The following is a 19,219-nucleotide window of genomic DNA, read 5'->3' as shown; positions in this document are numbered from 1 at the left end:
CTCACATATTGGCCTATTATGTCCCCGATGTGTTTATGAAATACAATTCTGGGGGCAAGGATAGACTGAAACTTCAATTCTGATAAAATACCAGCTTTCTTTATGTGGCTTGACCCAAGTAACTTCTTAAGTTTGTGGCCTTTTTGCCATTTACCTTTGCTTTTATCGCTTCAGATTAAGAGATTCTTAAATATACGTGAGAAAAACAATTACAGGGAGGATGACTTTCAAGGTGACAAGACCCAGTTTGGCTCCAAATCTGAATGAACAATTTAAAAAGTGTTTTTGAAGAAGAGTCAAAACCATCAGTAATATTTTAACAACTTCTGAAGTCCTGTCCAGCGCTGAAAGCTTTTTCCTGCCAGGTTCACAGGCTGGCTGCTGCGGGGCGCTGCGAGGCCTGGGAGGAGAAATGGATGGGAGGGGACCGAAGGCAAAAGTGCTGGTGGTGCATGAGCTGCGTGGGAAAGAAATAGCACCAAGTGTCTTAGGACAGGGTTTGAAGTTCTTGGTGCTGCCCTGAATTGGGTCCCACTGAAAACTTCCTCAGTTTGGGTGAGACCAGGCCTGGGTCAGCCATTAACTTCAGAAACCCTCGCTTTGGATGTGTCAGGCTCGTTTCCCGACCTCTCAGGCAGAAGACAAGAACAGAAGGGCTCAGGAAAGGAGAGAGCTGTCCCTGACACCTCTCTGAAACCCTGGACATGCTTCCCACCTTGGATTTCCTATGTGCAAGTGTGCTCATGAACCTAGGCTGGTGTGTCCTGAAGGCAAGTGCCTTCAGACGGGCACCTCTCGCCCCCTTGCCTCTGAGCAGGCGCCTACCTGAACTCTGCCTCAGCCTGGCTCCGCATCCTGCATCTGCTGCGCAGGCCAGCTCCGTCGCCCTCTCGCCTCCCTCTGGTCGCTAGGACAGCTCCATCTCTGCCTCCCCTGCGACTGGCAGCTGGTTACGCTCCTGCTCCACAGGCCCGTGCCTCGGGGCGGGGGGACGGGCTGGATCCCCACTTGTCCTGCATTTCACGTTCCTCACTTGCACACCTCCCCTGCACCCTCTCGTCTCGGAGCTCAACAGGCTCATCTGCATTTTTGTTTTTAAAAAAAAAAGAAGGGAGAGAGAGAGAAAGAGCAGCAACGGAACGAGCAGGGGAGACTATCCAGAGTGCTTCATAAAAATGATGAATTGCTTTTAGATACTGGGCAGGAGAGGAAGAGAGCTCTTTTTTATTTGATGATATTAGTCTCTTAGTGGTGCATTGTTGCTGTGCATATGAGCTCAAAATCTCAAGGCAGTCAAAGGCAAACGCCCGGGAATTGAAGTGTAAATGAGCCGCTGTCGAGAATTTTATTTTGCCTTTTATGATTTCTTTTTCTGTCATAATGTAGGTCAGAGTCTGTTTCTAGCGTACGCAGTGTGCACAGGAGAGAGTGGGGCGGTGAGGGGTGCCCGGCGGTGCCCTCCGCGTGGGTGGCTGCTGGTGGTAGGGACTGGTGCAGGGACAGGCGCTGGCTGCTGGTGGTAGGGACTGGTGCAGGGACAGGCGCTGGCTGCTGGTGTGGGGACTGGTGCAGGGACAGGCGCTGGCTGCTGGTGCGGGGACTGGTGTAGGGACAGGCGCTGGCTGCTGGTGGTAGGGACTGGTGCAGGGACAGGCGCTGGCTGCTGGTGGTAGGGACTGGTGCAGGGACAGGCGCTGGCTGCTGGTGGTAGGGACTGGTGCAGGGACAGGCGCTGGCTGCTGGTGGTAGGGACTGGTGCAGGGACAGGCGCTGGCTGCTGGTGCGGGGACTGGTGTAGGGACAGGCGCTGGCTGCTGGTGCGGGGACTGGTGCAGGGACAGGCGCTGGCTGCTGGTGCGGGGACTGGTGCAGGGACAGGCGCTGGCTGCTGGTGCGGGGACTGGTGCAGGGACAGGCGCTGGCTGCTGGTGCGGGGACTGGTGCAGGGACAGGTGCTGGCTGCTGGTGCGGGGACTGGTGTAGGGACAGGCGCTGGCTGCTGGTGGTAGGGACTGGTGCAGGGACAGGTGCTGGCTGCTGGTGCGGGGACTGGTGCAGGGACAGGCGCTGGCTGCTGGTGGTAGGGACTGGTGCAGGGACAGGCGCTGGCTGCTGGTGGTAGGGACTGGTGCAGGGACAGCCGCTGGCTGCTGGTGGTAGGGACTGGTGCAGGGACAGGCGCTGGCTGCTGGTGGTAGGGACTGGTGCAGGGACAGGCGCTGGCTGCTGGTGCGGGGACTGGTGCAGGGACAGGCGCTGGCTGCTGGTGCAGGGACTGGTGCAGGGACAGGCGCACGCAGGGTGGCGTGGCGGGTGTGCGGTGCGTGCCTGCCCGCGTGTGCGTACGTACCTGCCCGGCGGTGCCTGTCGTGAGCGTAGGGCTGCGTCCGTGGCAGCAACCGCTGGGCAGAAGGTGCTGGCATGTTTTGCTCCCAGTGCCTCACCTGAGACCTCTGAGTCTGGAGACACCTGTCTTCTCCCTTCCTCCTTCCAACTGAAGAATTACATTTCCTACCACATTAGCAATGCAGATGCTGAACTGGTCTGTGCTGGCTGCTCTGATTAGTGGATGCGATAAAGAGATTTGTGCTGTCTCCTTTAGAGAGACACCAGCCACGTGATTTGGCTGCTTTGCATAAATGGCAATGAATAAAGCGGTGTGTGCTTGTGGGACAGTCCGTCCCACGCGGGACAGGTGAGGATGTTTTCTTCTCCGGTCCTTGACTTTCCTTTCCCTTGCTGGTTAGCAGAGAACACGTTGTGTTGTAGAGGACTCACAACAGCTTGAGCAGAGGCGCCCTGGGCAGAGCGATTGCTTTCCAAAGCCCTGGGGATGCTCCTCTGTGTCTGTAGTGGGGTTGGAGGCACCTCCCTCCTCACGAGCTGGGCCTTGACCTCCCTGCTGTGGTGCAGAGCTGGTGGCAGACCTTCCTTTCTCCAGTTCACGCTGACAAGGAGCAGAATGGGGAGCCTAGAGTGAGAGGGGGCACAGAGGAGGCAAGAGGGCTGACCGTGGGTTTGTTAGCTCCTTTTGGACCGTGCTGCACCCCAGCCTCTTCCCTCCCTGTCCTTGCATGGGAGGAAGGTGCCTAGCACATATCCTGCCTTACCCGGCCGCTCTCAAAGGGCAGCAGCGCTCAGTCGCTCCGGAGGGTCTGCGGTACAGCCAACGCGGGCAGGGGTGCGGTGCCTGGGGGCAAAGGGGGTCCTGCCTTCCAGGACAACCTCCCTTCAGAGGAAGCTTCCTCTGGGTCACAGGCTTTGGTCACTGGATCCTGCTGGCCAGTCTGCCCTTCCCCGTGACCTCTGTGCTGTCTGCTCCGCACGGTGCCGGCACGAAGGCGCAGGCGCTGAGGTTACCTGTGCCTTTGCTTAACGCCGGTGCTCTGGGTGCGGGAGGGAGATGGGGGCTCGGGGCGCAGCCTGGCTGCCTCGCGCCGTTCCCTGCCTGCGCTGGGAAGACCCTTGTTCTCAGGCACGTGGCTTTGGGGTGGGTGCCTTTGGCAGGGTTGGCTCGGCCCCCCTGCACCTCCAATGCATGCTAGGCGTCCCTGGAGAGGTATGCAACTTAACCGCATGGCTGCTGGCAGGCAGGGAGAGGTGGCATGCTGAGATAGTGACATCCTCGCCCTAAGCCAGGGAAGGACCTTGCTGTGCCTAGAGCATCCTCCTCTCGCTGTCCTGGTCCCCCCGAGGGCTGCAGCCTGAGCCTGGGCGGCGTGAGCAGCTCTGCCAGGGGAGGTAGGAGAGGCACGGGCGCTGGTCTGCACCCCTCCTGTGTGCAGAGGAGCAGCCGCGGCTCACCGGTGTCTCTGTGTCTGTGCCCACAGCATGTCGAGGGATGCTGTGTGGGTTCGGGGCGGTGTGTGAGAGGAGCCCCACCGACCCCTCCCAGGCCTCCTGCGTCTGCAAGAAGACGGCTTGCCCTGTTGTGGTGGCTCCTGTCTGTGGCTCCGATTACTCCACCTACAGTAACGAGTGTGAGCTGGAGAAGGCCCAGTGCAACCAGCAGAGGCGGATCAAAGTCATCAGCAAGGGACCCTGCGGTGAGTGCAAGGGCAGGCTCTCCCGCTTTCAGGAGGCGACCGTGTGAGGCCAGGGAGGCTTGGCCCGAGCTCACGTCGTTGCTGCGGTGCTGGTGATGTCCTGCGGGATGGGGACGGGGCTAATGGGAACGGCAGAGTTTGATAAGCAGGCAAAGCAATGGCCAAAGCCTGTTCAAGAGGTACGTGGCAGGCAGTGGGGAACAGCTCTGCCTGCTGCCTCACACTGCCTCCCCAGCGTGGGTCACATCTGCCACAGCTAGAAGTTGGAGCTAGAGGGCCAGGCGTGTGCACGGGCTGGGTGGGCTGATAAAAGCCCTTCCTCAGCCTGGCATTCACCATCTGTGAGCAAGGAGCTGTGTAAATGAGACCCCGGTCTCCTCATCTCAGAGTAAATTAACTTGACCTTTCTCTCATGCAGCGCTCTGGCTTGCAATAAATCTGCACCCGGCACTCCTGCTGGGGCTCTTGTCAGAAGGGAGAGAGTTCCGAGTGATTTATTTAAAATAATAATCATAAAAAAGTGACAAATAAAGGAGGAAAAAAAGGCAAAAAAAAAGCCGGCAAATAAATTTTGGCCCTTCCCCATCAGTGAGGAAATTGCTCCTTGAGCTCTTCCTCTAATTAAGGTTTGCAGGAGGTGCCTTAAGGACCCTTGTTTTGCTCGTCTGCTGAAGCAAGAGGATCTCAGAGACCATGTGCAGGGAAAGGAGCTCGCAGCAGTGAGACTGAGAGGTTTAGAAAGGCGGAGCCCTGCCTGAAGTGCCAGGTGGGGAGCGAGCTCCCTTCCTCGCGTGCCGTGGGTTCGGGGCTGATCCTACAGCCTCACGATCCTGCCTGCCTCTGCAGACGTTGGGGTGGATGAGCTCGCTGCTGTGGGACCAGGTACATGGCACTGGCTCCAGCATCTGCTGAAGCCGAGGGGAGGAAATCCATTGCCATCATGTATGTGTCTGGGCACTCAGAGACCGTTTCTGACCCCTCCTCCCTCCCGCAGGCTCCAGGGACCCCTGCGCAGAGGTGACCTGCAGCTTTGGCAGCACATGCGTCCGCTCCACTGACGGCCAGTCGGCCAAGTGCGTCTGCCCGTCGTCCTGCAGCGGCGTGCCCGAGAGCACGGTGTGCGGCAGCGACGGCAAAGACTACCGCAGCGAGTGCGACCTCAACAAGCACGCCTGCGACAAGCAGGAGAATGTTTTCAAGAAGTTTGATGGCGCCTGTGGTGAGTTCCCTGCCCTCCCCCCGCCAAGGGGTATTGCTTTAAAAACATTTCCTCTTGCATCAGGAGTATTGAGGGCAGACTGGTGGGAAATAGCAAGAATTGGGGAGAAAAACCTGCTCGCACACCTGCTGTCGTCAGGTCAAAAATGCGGGCTGGGCAGAAAAAAGGTCAGTCTGTGGGTGACAGCGTCTGAAACCGAGAGCAAGCCAGCGCTTCCCCCACGGCTTTCAGTTGTGGGCATTTCTGCTGGGGACCCACTGACCTAGAGAGCCGTGGCAACATCTGTGCCACCTCCTTTCCCTCCTGCCGCTTCCCCTGGCTGGAGTCCCCCGGCGGCCGCTTTTGGCAAGAAGCCTGGTGCTAGCTGGTGTCCCGGGGCTCTAATTAAAGCAGCCCGACAGGCACAGATCCCAGAGCGCAAACACAGTCCTGCCACTCCGAGAATGGCTTCCTCTTTGGCTAATGGTGGCTGTGGATACTTGTAATTAAAAGCAACTGTATTCATTAGGAAAACCATGACATCAGCCAGGACACGTGCCAGACCAGTCTTTGTCCCCTGGGGAAGGAGTGTGGGGGTGTGTTTGGGCAGGCTGCGAACCTGGAAGAGCTTTAATTATGCTCAGTCCCAAGTAGGGCGAGATGGGTGCAAGTGGGATGTGCGAAAGAGGTGATGTCATGCTGGGTGCTCCTGGTTTCTAGGGCAGAGAGAAGGCTTTGAGCCTCACTGTTCCTTTGAGGCCCTCCTGATTTTAGCTGGGTGTCAGCAGAAACTCAAGCAGTCTGAGCTGAGCAGCCAGGCTACAGAACCTGAAAATACTTGAAGGTGTTTGGACTCTATCGGATGCACTATGAGGCTTGAGGATGTACTGCAAGGTTGGGGAAAGAGTGGGGGTGAGCAGTGCAGGCAGAGTACACCTCAAATATCCTCGTCATGCTGTCCCTGAGATGTGTCTGTGCATCTGCCTCGTCCCCAACCCCTCTGATGTGGTCCCCATCTCCTCAGCTGTACCACATCTCTGCCTCACTACGGCAGCCTTATTTACCCACAGCACCTTGAGTCCATGCATGATGTTCTTGTGATTTGGTTAGGGGTTCGTAGAAGCCTCCAAGGAGGTAACAAATCCCTGGCTGTCTGCTGGTGTGACTGCAGGGCAGCAGCAAGCATGGGCAGGTCTTGCCAGAGGGGGAATAGGAGATGGATTGGGTAGGTCCTGTGGGACCTCCTTCATCTGCTTCACTTCCATGATTACTGCACGTGCTAAAATGGATAAAGCAAAAGACTTCAGCTGTGACCCTGTCTTAGGCCGGCCTTTCCCAAGGGATGTGGGGGTGGCGGAAAGGGAGGTCCCTCGCCAGCTTGTGGGAGGCTGAGGAAAAGGGGTGCTGTATTTTTTCCTCCCCTTCTCAGCCTGGGACTGTGGTCAACGCAAGGATTTCAGACTGGTAGGATTAAAGGGTGGAAACATTAGATCGTGTTTCTGCAATTGCAGAAAATGAATCAGCGCTCTCCAGGTACCGTGCTTGACAAGGAAGAGAAAAACCCAGGGCTACAGGAGGGATTAGTGAACAGTCGGCACCTGTTTTGCCCATGTCTTTGGTATGCTAATGTGAGCTCAGCTCATCAGAGAGAGTGATCCGGGTAAGCCTAGATTAGAGCAGTGGGGCAAGGCAGCGTGTGGCCCTGGCTGCCTTCAGGGCTCTTGCAGCACTTTGGAAAGGCAGGGAGGGAGAGGTGGAGGAGCAGAATAGGAGTACCGAGCGTCTTGGAATGCCCAACAAATGCCCCTTGGACGGGGAGGTTTGCCTGGGTCAGGGGAGAGCACCCTGTTCCCTAGACAGAGGGTGTGAAGGCAGCTCAGGATGGGAAGAAAGGCAGAGCTCATCCCATGCGGTGGTCGCTTTGGAAAGGGTGCGTGTCCTCAGTGTGTGCAGCTCAGTAAAAAATGAGTCCTTAGGTGTGCAGAGCCCTACAGATGTCCAGTCCCAAGGAAGAGATAAGCATATGTTGAGTGCTGCTGGGGAAGGCACGGAGGCTTCTGGGGCCAGCTGGGAGGGAGGAGGACAGGCCAGGAAGCACTTCTCTGGGCAGGGCATGTGTGTGCCTAACTATCTGCTCTGGCTCTGTGCAGACCCTTGTAAAGGCATCCTCAATGACATGAATCGTGTTTGCCGGGTGAACCCCCGCACCCGAAAGGTGGACGTGCTCTCCCGCCCCGAGAACTGTCCCCCAAAGAGGGAGCTTGTGTGCGGTGATGACGGGGTGACTTATGACAACGAGTGCGTGATGGGGCGCTCGGGGGCCATCCGGGGCCTGGAGATCCAGAAGGTGCGTTCAGGGCAGTGCCAGCATCAGGGTAAGTACCCCTCTGCTTCGTGGGGAACAGGAGCACTGGGGTTCCTGACCTTCCCCGCCGCTCCGTGCCGTGCTCTTGGCAATGACAACATACCCCCTTCCCCTGTCCCCGGGGTGGGTGCAAGCAGCGCTATCCTCTCTCCTCCCAGACAAATGCAAGGATGAGTGCAAGTTCAACGCTGTCTGCCTGAACCGCCGTGGCACCGCTCGCTGCTCCTGTGACCGCATCACCTGCGATGGTGCCTACCGGCCTGTCTGTGCCCGGGACAGCCGGACCTACAGCAACGACTGCGAGCGCCAGAAGGCCGAGTGCCACCAGAAAGCTGCCATCCCCGTAAAGCACAGTGGACCCTGTGGTAAGCGCTGGTGCCGCCGGGCTGGTTGCCCGCAGGAACACTGGTACCCCCACACTTCTCGCTTCCCAGCCCCAGCAACTACTTTTTAAGTCCAGCCTGTGTCAGTCCCTTCCGTGCAGGCAACGGTGCTCGAATTGATGCTGGAAAGCTGCAGGTGAGTTGTGTCAGGGTGCCCACCGTCTGAGCAAGCCACAGGCTCTCTTCAGTCTTGCAGCCGACAAGCCCTGAATATCCGTTCCTCCCTGTTCCTTTTCCTTCCAGCAGTCAGCAGTCCTTGTGTGTGTGTGTGCATGTGTTCCTCCTTGGTCTTGTCTCTGTCTGACGTGCTCAGTAACACAGGGAAAAATCATTTGTGTTTAAACAGTACTGAAATGTCTGTGATGTCCAGCTGGTTTCTCTCATTCATCGCCACGGCCAGGCGCACATTCACCACCACGCAGCTCCCGTGCAGCCCACGCCTTTCATTTCCCCTCCCAGGGTAGTGCCAGTCCCCAAGCTCCTTCCATGCTTCCCCTTCCATGCCTGCCTGCTTCTCTCAGCTCCAGGTACTCTCCATAAGGAACTCTTCCCAGCGTGCCCGCTCTCTGGAGGTCTCGTCGTGTCTTTGTCTCACCTCTGGAAGAAGCTTTTGACCTTTCCAATGGATGCTTTTTCAGGCGTACGTGATAGGATGGGGCTTTGGCTCCGTAGGGTGTTGGGAATGTCCGAAAAGAAAACGGAGGAGGTTAAACACCGTCACTGGATTGATTTGTATGAGTCGGAAGGACTGTTCATTTCAGCTCAAATTGGTTTTTGCTAGATCTAGAACTGTGTCCTATTATTTTAAGCTGATGTTTTGTAAGGTATCAGCTGTATCAAACCTTCTGAAGTAGTTGGAAATTAGGCCCTGTGTTGCAGGTCTGTTTTGTTGGCTTTGTGCTCCTGCAGTAGGTTTTTTAAGGCTGCCAGGCCCCGCTGCCTGAAAACTGTTTGTCAGGCTCCCAAAATCACACTCAGTATAATCACAACTGTTATTTTTAATCACCTGTTTCACTGTGTTTCTGGGGGTTGGCTGTTTAGGAGTCAGTTCCCCAGGTTCTCCCTATAGGGAGGGCAACAGAGGGGCCATGGGGAGCTGGGGCTGGACAGTAACCAGCAAGCCTTGAGAAGCAGCTGTGCACGCCGGCAAGTCTGGCGCTCGTTTTCCTGCCCTGATGTGCTGCTGCAAAGCCTTGCGGGAGGTGTGACTGGCCTCCGGGACCGGCGTGGGGATGCACGGGGCTGCTCCTGGCGAGGCAGGCTGCCTCGGCGCAGGGGAGGGTGGGGGCGAAGCAAGGTGCCTGTGCCTGGGCTCCTGAGGCAGCCCTGGGGCAGTGGGGCCAGGAGGGTGATAGTTTGCAGCTGGGTGCCCAGGCCCTGGTGCCCTGGGGTCTCTACAAACCTTTCCCTGCACCTCCTTTAGAGTCAGGGCCTTGCTAAGGCTTTCCGAATTTCTAGGGTGAGAGTAACTCGTGTTGCTAGTTACCCTGCTGTCAGGCGTGCATCATTTCCACCACGTTCAGTGGAGTGAGGCCAGTGGACAGTAGGATATGGTCCCTATGCACCTGCTGCTCCTCTCTCCATCTTACTCTCTTGTATTTCAGCTTTCCCCCAGCTTCTCTTCTTCCAGGTGAGGACAGCAGATGTACACATCTGCTTTCAGGAGCTATATCCTTGTGGGGTAGGAGCAAACGAAGCCTGCCACCTGGGGGAAGTAAATTAATGCTGGGGCTTTGTCTGCCAAAGTCTAGGGTTTCGAAGTCTATGTGACAGCTGCAGGCTGCCCTGTAGCAAGCCACCGTGAGGTGTGGGCAAGCCTTTGGCCTCCCCATCAGCTTAGGAAGGCATCTTCTCTCTGAGTTTGATGCTGTCCCTTGGGAAGAAGCACATCCTCCTCTGTGTCACCAGTTCAGACTCAGTGTGAGATGGGAAATGGATTTAGAAACAGGGATGGGGTGGTGATGTTGCTTGCCAACCTGTGTGTCAAGACAGGTCTTCTCAGCATGAGCACTGCTGGTGGTGCTAACTTCTCTCCTGGCTGGCTCCCCTGGGATGCAGGGTGCAGTCCCACCAGCACAGGCTGGGACAGGGCTGGTGGGACGCTCGGCCGTGGGCGAGACTGGGCGCCGAGGGAGCTACAGGCTCTGTCTGCATCCAGCACCCAGCATGGGAGGCGTGGAGAGTTCATCCACGCCTCCGTGCTGTGAGGATACAGGAGGCGCACGGACCTGGGGAAGGGGAGGAAAAGAGACAGGCCATTAGTGCGGTTGCGGTGTTTTAATCTCTCACGCATACCTGTCTAATGAATGCTAAGCTCTGCTGCTGTCTTTTCCAGCAGCAAGACAAAGGAGGCAAAGCCAAGCAAAACAGTCCAGGCCTTGTTTTCAGTCCTTCTCTGCTTTTACACCACGATGGGGCAGTTGAGAAAGAAGGGATGGGATGAGACTGACGTGGACAGGAGGTGGAGGGAAGGTGTCTGTAGTTGCATCTGTCTTTTCCTCCCTGCCTCTCTCTGCTCTCTTCCCCCCCTCTGCTCTCTTTTTCCCTCCTCTCTCTCTTTCCTTTTTCGTCTGTGTCTTGTGTTTTACAGTGTTGCCTGTTTGGAGGAAGGAGTTGTGTCCTCGCAGCACCCTTCTGCTCCCTACCCGGACATCTCTGCTAGGAGGTCGGCTTTCTCTCCTTCTCCGTAGCCAGTGCCTGTCCTGGCCTCCTCTCACTGCTCCCCTCCTCTCTAGTTTTGCTTGAGAGCCCCTGGGATGGAGAGATTGTCCTGGTTTTGCTCCCATCCCTCGCCCCAAACACTTCCTGCTGGAATGGAAATGCCTTGCAGTGCAGTGGGGTCTTGTCCGATGCTTGCCGTGGCTTGACCCTTCGAGGCAAATGAGTGGGAGCAGAGGTGGGTGCTGTGAGCCCCCCGATCCTTGGCAAGCCCCTCTTCGGCTGATACATCAATCTGGACTGCTCCTGGTTGATCTTACCTCTCCTTTTGCCCCCAACTAACCCTCCTTTCTTCCCCACCTCCTCTTTCCCAGAGATTTGTGCCTGCCTGGGACTGTGATGCTTGTCCCTTTGCTCTCCGTAGTGTGTGTAATGCTTGTCTGTGCAAGTCCAGTGGGCAGGGGCTCTGCAGGGATTGCAGCTCCCCTCCCCAGCTTCCAGCAAAGCACTGTGTGCCTTTTTGAAGCACTGAGGAGCTGTCTGTGCTCAGATGTGGTTCTTCTCTAAGAATACTCCCCTATGTCCCTGTGGAGCTGGTGCTGGAGCCCACTGGGTGTCATGGGCACAGATCGATGGGGCATGATGGGTTACAAAGCAGCTTCAGGGCCTCTTCCCCATAGCCATCTGCAGGTGAGGCTTGCAGGAGAGCTCAGTGTCCTCAGGGCTTGGTTAGGCTTATGCACAGCTTGGCAGCAGGTGAGGGATCATGCCCTTGAATCAATCAGGTGCAGAGTGAGCATTTTTGCTCTGTGCCTCAGTTTCCCTGCCTACAAGATGGAGAAGGGCCAGGAATCAAAGCGGGTCTTGATTATAGCACAGCCTAAGGTCCTTGCTCAGTAGGTCCTCATTATATCCACCCACATCAAAACTGGTGACAAAACTCCCATTGACATCTGCAGGTGCCCAGGGCTGTGTGGGAAATTTCACAGGCTGAGGTTCAGGCTGTGAAAGAACTTCATGTGCTGCATCTCTGCAGGTTTGCTTGCTCAAGAAGGGTGAGAAACGTCAGGGTGGTGTTCTCCATCAGGCTTGGCACCTCCCTGCACTCTCACTCGCTGCTCACTTGCTCCCCAAGACAAGAGTGTAAATTTGGATTTCAAATGAACAAATGTATTTGCTCCATGCCCAGCTCGTTGCATCCTCACCGCCTAAGTGTGTCCGCAGAGGCGCTTTCTCCACGCGAGTGTGTGTCTCTGGGTTTGGGGGACATGATTGTGGTGCAGAAGTTGTTTTAGAAAAAGTGAAACACAAGCAGGGTGTGAGCAGCATCACAGGGCTAAGCACAGCAGGGAGCGGTTCCTGGTCCTTGGGAACTGCTCATAAACTCTTCACTGCAGGGAAGTTGGGGGCACAGTGGAAAAGGCTGGGTTGAAGTCATGGCCATGTGCCTGAACTGTCCCGCTCTTTCGTGCTCCTTTGCCGACTGTTGGCTCTAAGTTTTGACTTGGCAGGTACATCTCAAAGAGCCAAATCCAAAATTCAGACTTGCCTGTGCCCATGCTATGGGCTATGTTCTCACCAGTTGACAGCGTGCAGCCGGACTTCTGGGGGCTCAAGCCTTGCTCTTGCTCTGCAGATATGCCACCTTGGTCCTAGCAGGGGAGGAAAACGGAGCTGTTGCCCCTGTCCACTCTGTGCCACGCCAGCAGGCTCTGGAGGGCTTTGTCTTTCCCGCCGCACTCCGGCTCCGTGCCTGCCTCTGTGTTTAGTGTTGTTGGGGCTGTGCTGTGTCTGCCTGTTGCATCCATCCTGCCTTGGCCACATTGTCTGTTCCCCACATCCGTTTTGTCATGTGTCCTTGTCAGCGTCCAGCACGGAGTAACTGTGTCCTGTCCTTGCCCCAGGTCCTCAGGGCTTTTCTCTTGAGTCCCAAGAAGGGGTCGCTGGGCACTGCTGGGTCTCTCCCCAGCAGCACAGCCGATCCTGCCTTTTAGCTGCCTGTCTTGGCTTGTGGATGGTGGAGGGTGTTCTGGAGGGGCATGCCTGCCTTCAGGCGGGCACGGGAACCGGGTGGAACCGCGGGGCTTTCCCCGCAAGCTGTTGCAGAGCCGTACCAGGGAGTCGGACGCAGCCTTTTCTCTTTGCTGTCACCGTCAGGGCTGGCTGCTCACCTCATCACTGCTGGGCATCCTGCAGGGAAGGTGCCACCACCTGCTCGGCTGACTTGGATTAAGCAGCTCCAGTGAGTGAGCAGAGGGGGCTGCTGCCTCTCAGCCCGCAAGCCATGCTGCGGGGCTTTACCCATCCCCAGGGAGCTTCAGGGCTCTGATCCTAGAGCCAGATGCCTGAGGACTGGGCCAAAGGAAGGCTACCAGGTCTCTTCATCCTGTCGCACAGCAGCTCCCTGGCCTTTCCGACACCAGCTTTCAGGAGGAAGGGAAGGGAGCTGAGCTGCTGGAGAGAGACAGGCGGTGTGGTGAAGCCAAATGAAGGTGTCCCCTCTAGCCAGGTCTTCGTGTGTTCATGGGTATGGCCACAGAGGGCATGAGGGTGAGCTGCTCAGGGGACAGCATGGTTCTGAGGATGTGAGGCCTCAGTGAAAGGAACTATCTCTGTGTAAGCTTTTTGGCTCCTGAGGGTTCCAGCTGGTACCAGGTACTGCGTGATGATGTAGCGAGTGTCCTGGAGGCACCGAGACCCGCACTGATGAGGGCTTTGTGCTGCTCCCTGCCCTGCCCTCCCGTCTTTTAGATCCGACTGCACAGGCAGGCTTGTGGCACCACTGCTGCCCGGGAAAAGAAGTGCCAGCTCTTCTCCTGGAAACGAGGGGCCTCAGCCTCTGTTGCCCTCCCTCAGTGTAGGACGCTTGTTCTTGATGCTGGCTGGGAGCTGCTGGGGAGACCCAGACATCAGGGTTTGGTGCAGAAGCCTGTGGGGCTGATCCCACCTCTGAGCGGCCCCTCGGGGCAGAACGTAGCTGGGATGAGGATGGGATGGAGGAAGCGAGGCGGGAGTCCTGTTCATGGGGGGCAGGGAGAAGATCTTGTGCCTGCTTCCCATCCCTAACCTCTGCCAAGCATGTGGAAGATGCTGAGCTGGGCATGTCGGGGTGGCATGGAGGGTGCAGGGACTGGGCCGGTGCCGAGGCCAGGCGCTCTGTGCATTTGCCGTGGCTTGGGGGGAGGCAGGCGTGGGCCTGAGGCTGGGAATGCTGGCATGCATCGCTGTGCATAGCGGCCCCGGGGAGCCGGGGAAGCAGCAGACTGAGGCCGGTGCCTTTCTCTCCTGTCCCCTCTGCAGACCTGGGCACACCCAGCCCGTGCCTGAACGTGGAGTGCACCTTCGGGGCCACGTGTGTGGTGAAGAACCAGGAGGCCGTGTGCGAGTGCCAGCAGGTGTGCCAGGGCCGCTATGATCCTGTCTGCGGCAGCGACAACCGCACCTATGGCAACCCCTGCGAGCTCAACTCCATGGCCTGTGTCCTCAAGAGGGAGATCAAAGTGAAACACAAGGGGCCCTGCGGTAAGAGCCGATCTCGGGGGGTTCCTCCCTGTGCTGCTGGCCACAGCTGGGTTTGCTGGCTGGGAGCAGGCGTCTTAAGCACGAGTGTGACCCCAGCTGCAGGGAGATAGGGCTGTCGGGGTGTCTCTGTGCTTTGGTTGCCTCCGTGGAGCGTATGCAACTCATACCCACACACAGCAGTTCCGCCTGCAAGCTCCCTCTTTGTGCCAGCAGGGCTTTGCCGGTCAGAAGGTGTTTGCAGGCAGGCATGGCCTGAGCTGGCTGGTTTATCCTAGGGCAAAATCTGCCAGGATGGTCAGGTAGGGCTAGACTCATTGTGATTTTGTCAAAGTACAGTCTTTCTGCCCCTAACTTTCAGGCTGGGTATCAGGAGCTGCTGCCTGGCTTCCCACCCAGGGCTGGTGTGGCTTGGTGTGGCATAGCAGTGCCCTGTCAAAACTGGGCTTAATCCCTTACAGTTATTTCCCCACTGTTCAGTCCTACTTGGGGAACATGTCCCTGAGCTGTAAAGCCTTTGAGACAGCAGAGAAAAGGAAGACCCTTCCTCCAGAGAAGGAAGAACCCCTCCAACCTGCAGAGCTCCCCATTGCAGCATAGCAGAGGGCCCAGCAGGATTCAGGCCAGAAGAAAAATGCTGCTACCAGCTTCACACAGTTACAGGAGAATCAGTGAAGGATGCAAATACTTCAGCTGTCAGGCACACGCACTTGAGTGCCCTGTAGGAAAGAGTTGCCCTCGTGTGCACACAGGCTGCCTTGAGCAGCCCGGTCCCGACCTGCAGAGCCCAGGCGTGGCTGCAAACTTTGTGCTGTAGATAGAAACCTCCTGGCCAACAGCCTGCGCAAGCCAAGCAGGGGGTTGTTGCATCTTCCCTCCCCCATGCAAAGGCAGCAGCTGCTCTGTGAAAGAAAAATAAGAAAAACCGTCTTTGAGCCAAATTCTTCGTGAATTGAATGGCGGGAGGGAAGAGGGGCATTTGTCTGAAGGAGAAAATGAAGCCGTGAATCACTAAATACCCAGGAGAGAGAAGGTGTGCTGGCTGGAGTCTGGTCTCTCCTGCAAGGAGTGATAGCTCCTTTGCAAGTGAGTTATTACAAAGATAAATGTCTTCTCTGACCCGAGGCTGCATGCGCGTGTTTGCAGCAGGCAGGCTGAGGATCCCGCTGCGGGAGGCGGCGGCGCACTCTGAACTGGTGCTGTGTTATATGGGCGTCCAGCACTGCCGGCAGCCTGATAAACCAGGGGAAGACACTATCCCTCTTCGTGGCCGACTACCTCTTCCCACCCTGCCAACTTGCTGTGTGTGAATCCTGCTGTCTCTCCGCCCTGGGAGACCGGCCGCTCTCCTGGGATGCTGCTCTCCTCCTCCCAAGGCTGGGACTGATTTATCGCTCCTTGTAGTTGCACTCAGCCCCGTGCTCTCTCCCGCCTCCTATTTAGCTGTAGCGGCACACAGCTCTGGTGACATTTCATCATGGCTGCCCCTCGCCCTGATGGCTTTTATGAGTAGTTATTGTCTTTCTGCCTCCGAGCCTGACTCTCCCTCCTCCTGCAGCCCTCGCCTCGGCTGCTTCCCTTGCACTGCGCCCTGGGACTCCAGCTCCAAGGCTGCCGGCGTCTGCAGGGGCTCGACCTGGGGGAGGAGGGCGCACTGGGGTTTTTATTTCTACTCCGGTGCTTCATCAGACAGCCATGCCTGCCTGACCTGTTGTTTTAACCTCCCGCTTTTGTTCTTCATCTGCGCAGACCGCTGTGGCAAGTGCCAGTTCGGGGCCATCTGCGAGGCAGAGACGGGAAGGTGCGTGTGCCCCACGGAGTGCGTTCCCTCCTCGCAGCCTGTGTGCGGCACAGATGGCAACACGTACGGCAGCGAGTGCGAGCTGCACGTCCGGGCGTGCACGCAGCAGACGAACATTTTGGTGGCTGCCCAAGGAGACTGCAGTGAGTCTGGCAAGGTCCCCTTCTTCTCTCGTCTCACCCCTGCTGGTGGCATTTCAGAGGGCGGATGCTCAGCCCCGCTGGCCACCCGGCCCCCACGGAGCTGCCTGGCCATGGCCTTCCAAGGCTCACCGGTCATTTGTAGCGCTCGTAGCCTATAGGTTTGCCCTGGGAGGCACCTGAGAAACGCCAGGATCGGGATGTGTGGAGGGACATTGGCCTAAAAACATGTTAATGGCTACTGAAATGCTACTGAAAGCATTGAGGGTCTGTTTGATCACACGGTTCACCCCAGTAACTTTCCCTTCCCTCCATCCCCTGGGGTTAATTCCTCTTTGTTCATGTGTTTCCTCCCCACTCTCCTGCACAGGGAACTGTCTGTGCTAATTTCTTAATGAATCAAAAGCCCTGCCTACGTTCTTCATTAGGGCAAGTACTATTACAGTAAAAACAATGTGTTGAGCTTCATAAAACCTGTGTCTGTGTTCCTCTCTAAATTTGGGAGAGAAGAGCAACCGAGTGTGACAGGTGACTCTCGGTGCTCTGTGGGCACTGCGAGCAGGAGGAGGCTGAAGTCACCGTGAGAGTAAATGGGATTTCTTACTGCTGTCCTAGAAAAAGCTGTTGGACACAACACCTGTGGGTGCTGATGAGAATCAGAAATGCTCAGGACTGTCACCTGTCCGTTGCAGTCTTTGCATGATTTAAATAAGCAATAACAAACCACTCTGGGGAAGGAGGACTTCTCTCCTTGCCTCTGAGGGCATGGCATTAGCGGTCCGCAGCTCTGTGACACTGGTCAGTTGGCTCCAAAGGTCCCTGTGACATCTCACCGTGGTTCCTCCCTCTGTCCCCACAGAGTCCTGCGGCAGCACAGTGTGCTCCTTCGGCAGCAAGTGCGTGGGTGGGCAGTGCGTGTGCCCGCGCTGCGAGAGGCAGCCCTTCGCCCAGGTGTGCGGGAGCGATGGCCTCACCTACGACAACCAGTGCAAGCTGCAGCTGGCCTCCTGCCAGCAGAAGAAGATCATTGACGTTGCCAGGATGGGGCCGTGTGAGGACGGTAGGTCGTCGCCGTTCCTCCGGCCGCGTGGGTGCGAAAGGTGGGGGAAAGGGTGAGGAAGGACTGAGGCTGCACGCAGCGGGCTCTTCCCCTCGCTGCTCTGCTGTGCCCCGGCCACCAGATGAGCCCTGCTGCGTGGAGCTCAGGCATCGTGCCCTGTGACACCCCCAGCATCCCCAGCACAGCCGGTCCCATGCCAGCGATGCTCTCCTTCCCTCCTGGCTGGCTGCTGTCACCCAGCACTCCGCCTGCTGCCTCCCTTTCCGCTTTGTTTTTCTGTATCCAGCAGTAATGAGAGATGATGCCCCCTAATTGGCTGGGCAAGGAGTTTATCAGTGCTTTAATTTCACACTTCAACAAGCCTCGGCTGGGGGAAACGGAGCAGTTCCTGGGACAGGGAGCCTGGCTGCTGCGTCACTTATCTCTGCCCCAGGGTCTGCTTGACGGCCTGGCCTGTGGCCACTACTGAGCACCAGGGAAGGTCACGGGGTTGGCTTGGTCACACGAAGAACTAAGAAGCTGCTGAGTTTTCCCACTGTAGGGGGAAAGCTGTGGGTTAACGCTGGCTGAATCTGGGTACAGGAGGCACGTAAACCTCGCGCTCTGGTGTGCTGACCTGGCAAGCTGAGATTCTCTGGCTCATTGCACATGTAGTCTAGCTGGAAAGGACTTCAGTGCTATGGCAGAGTTTAGGGAGAGGGGAAGACATAACATGGTGTTTGATCACAGCCCTCCTTGGGGAATTTCAGGTTGATGTCCCTCTGGGAAAAGATCTTAAATAATTCTCTGTGTAATGCCAAATCTGAGCCTTTGATCACTCAATAAAAAGGGCCGGGTTTTCCTTCCCCCCTGTTTCCCCTTTAAGAAGCCTTTGAAATCAGCAGCGTGTCTCTCTAGCTGCTGAAGCTCTGAGCATCTTATGGAGAGGCAGCCAGGCTAGGGACAGAATTTATATATTGTTAAGAATACCTGCCTAACTGAACTTCAGACTAAACCCAAACCCCATCCCTTCTGCTCTGGTTTCCGTGTTTATGTTAGAAGCAGCAATCTCCCTGCTGCCCTGTGTGTTTGGGAGGGCAGGAGAAGCATCTCTGTGCCGTATTCATTATGTAGGGGTAGCACAATCCTGTGAGAGTGGTGGGAGAATCTGCTTTCTCCAAGGCAGAGGGATCTTCTCTGAAGTCCAGGCATAAGTGTCCTAAAATACGTGGGCCCAGGATTCTGGGGTTCCCTGTGCCGAAGAGGTTAAATCTGCTGTGATTTGGATGTGCCGGTGCAGCTGTGGGCTGCTTTCCCTGTCCCGGGCACAGCCTCGTGTCAGGGAGAGGGCTTTGGCCCCATCCCTTCTGCTTACCCCTAACTCTGCCCTGCTGGGCGTGAGCCCTTTCTCACCGCGGTCCTCCTTCGCTCCAGAGTGCGGCTCGGGGGGCTCGGGCTCCGGCGACGGTAGCGAGTGCGAACAGAACCGGTGCCGGCAGTACGGGGGCTGGTGGGACGAGGATGCAGAGGATGACCGCTGTGTGTGTGACTTCACCTGCCTGGCAGTGCCACGCAACCCGGTAAGCGCGCTGAGCAGCGCTGGGCTGCCTGCCGCAGTCCTCGCTCCCCTCCTCTCTTCTCCCTGGTGGCCTTCCCGCATGCTTCCTGGGCAGGAGAGGGCATCCCATGGATAGGCAACCTGCCACCCTGTGCCAGGGGCTGCCCTGAGCGGCTTCCCTCCCTGTCCTGGCAGGTGTGTGGCTCTGATGGTGTGACCTACACCAACGAGTGTGAGCTGAAGAAGACACGGTGTGAAAAACGCCAGGATCTCTATGTCACTAGCCAAGGAGCCTGCCGCGGTGAGTCCCCCGAAGGCAGCCAGCCCCCCCGGCTGACACAAGCTGTGTGCGCTGGTCCCCAGCCTGGTGCCCTGCAGTCAGACATGCCCTTTCCCTGGGGCTAAGCAAGGAAGCGCTCGCCAAGGACACAGCAGTGTCTCTGTGGGTTTGCTTATCCCCGCTGCATCGCTCCTGTTTCATGCCCTGTGCTTTCCCTGGTCCATGGGTAGGA

The 19,219-nt window shown here is 57.1% G+C and overlaps 1 protein-coding gene across 3 annotated transcripts in view; it reads left to right on the top strand.

The window, feature by feature from the left end:
* The window catches only part of AGRN (agrin), a 132,067-nt gene that overhangs the window by 83,124 nt on the left and 29,724 nt on the right, over window positions 1-19,219 (top strand). For all 3 annotated transcript variants that reach the window (XM_064470517.1, XM_064470516.1, XM_064470518.1), the window contains 9 exons: window positions 3,831-4,046; window positions 5,041-5,265; window positions 7,395-7,619; window positions 7,768-7,974; window positions 13,951-14,172; window positions 15,919-16,113; window positions 16,970-17,170; window positions 18,584-18,729; window positions 18,903-19,008. In XM_064470517.1, coding sequence (XP_064326587.1) covers window positions 3,831-4,046; window positions 5,041-5,265; window positions 7,395-7,619; window positions 7,768-7,974; window positions 13,951-14,172; window positions 15,919-16,113; window positions 16,970-17,170; window positions 18,584-18,729; window positions 18,903-19,008 — 1,743 coding nt within the window. The remainder of the gene's footprint in view (window positions 1-3,830; window positions 4,047-5,040; window positions 5,266-7,394; window positions 7,620-7,767; window positions 7,975-13,950; window positions 14,173-15,918; window positions 16,114-16,969; window positions 17,171-18,583; window positions 18,730-18,902; window positions 19,009-19,219) is intronic.

This window comes from Phalacrocorax carbo, chromosome 20 (genome assembly GCF_963921805.1).
Source record: "Phalacrocorax carbo chromosome 20, bPhaCar2.1, whole genome shotgun sequence".
Lineage (NCBI taxonomy): Eukaryota > Metazoa > Chordata > Aves > Suliformes > Phalacrocoracidae > Phalacrocorax > Phalacrocorax carbo.
The sequence above is the reverse complement of the archived record's forward strand: the minus strand, read 5'-3'. Positions and strand labels throughout refer to the sequence as shown.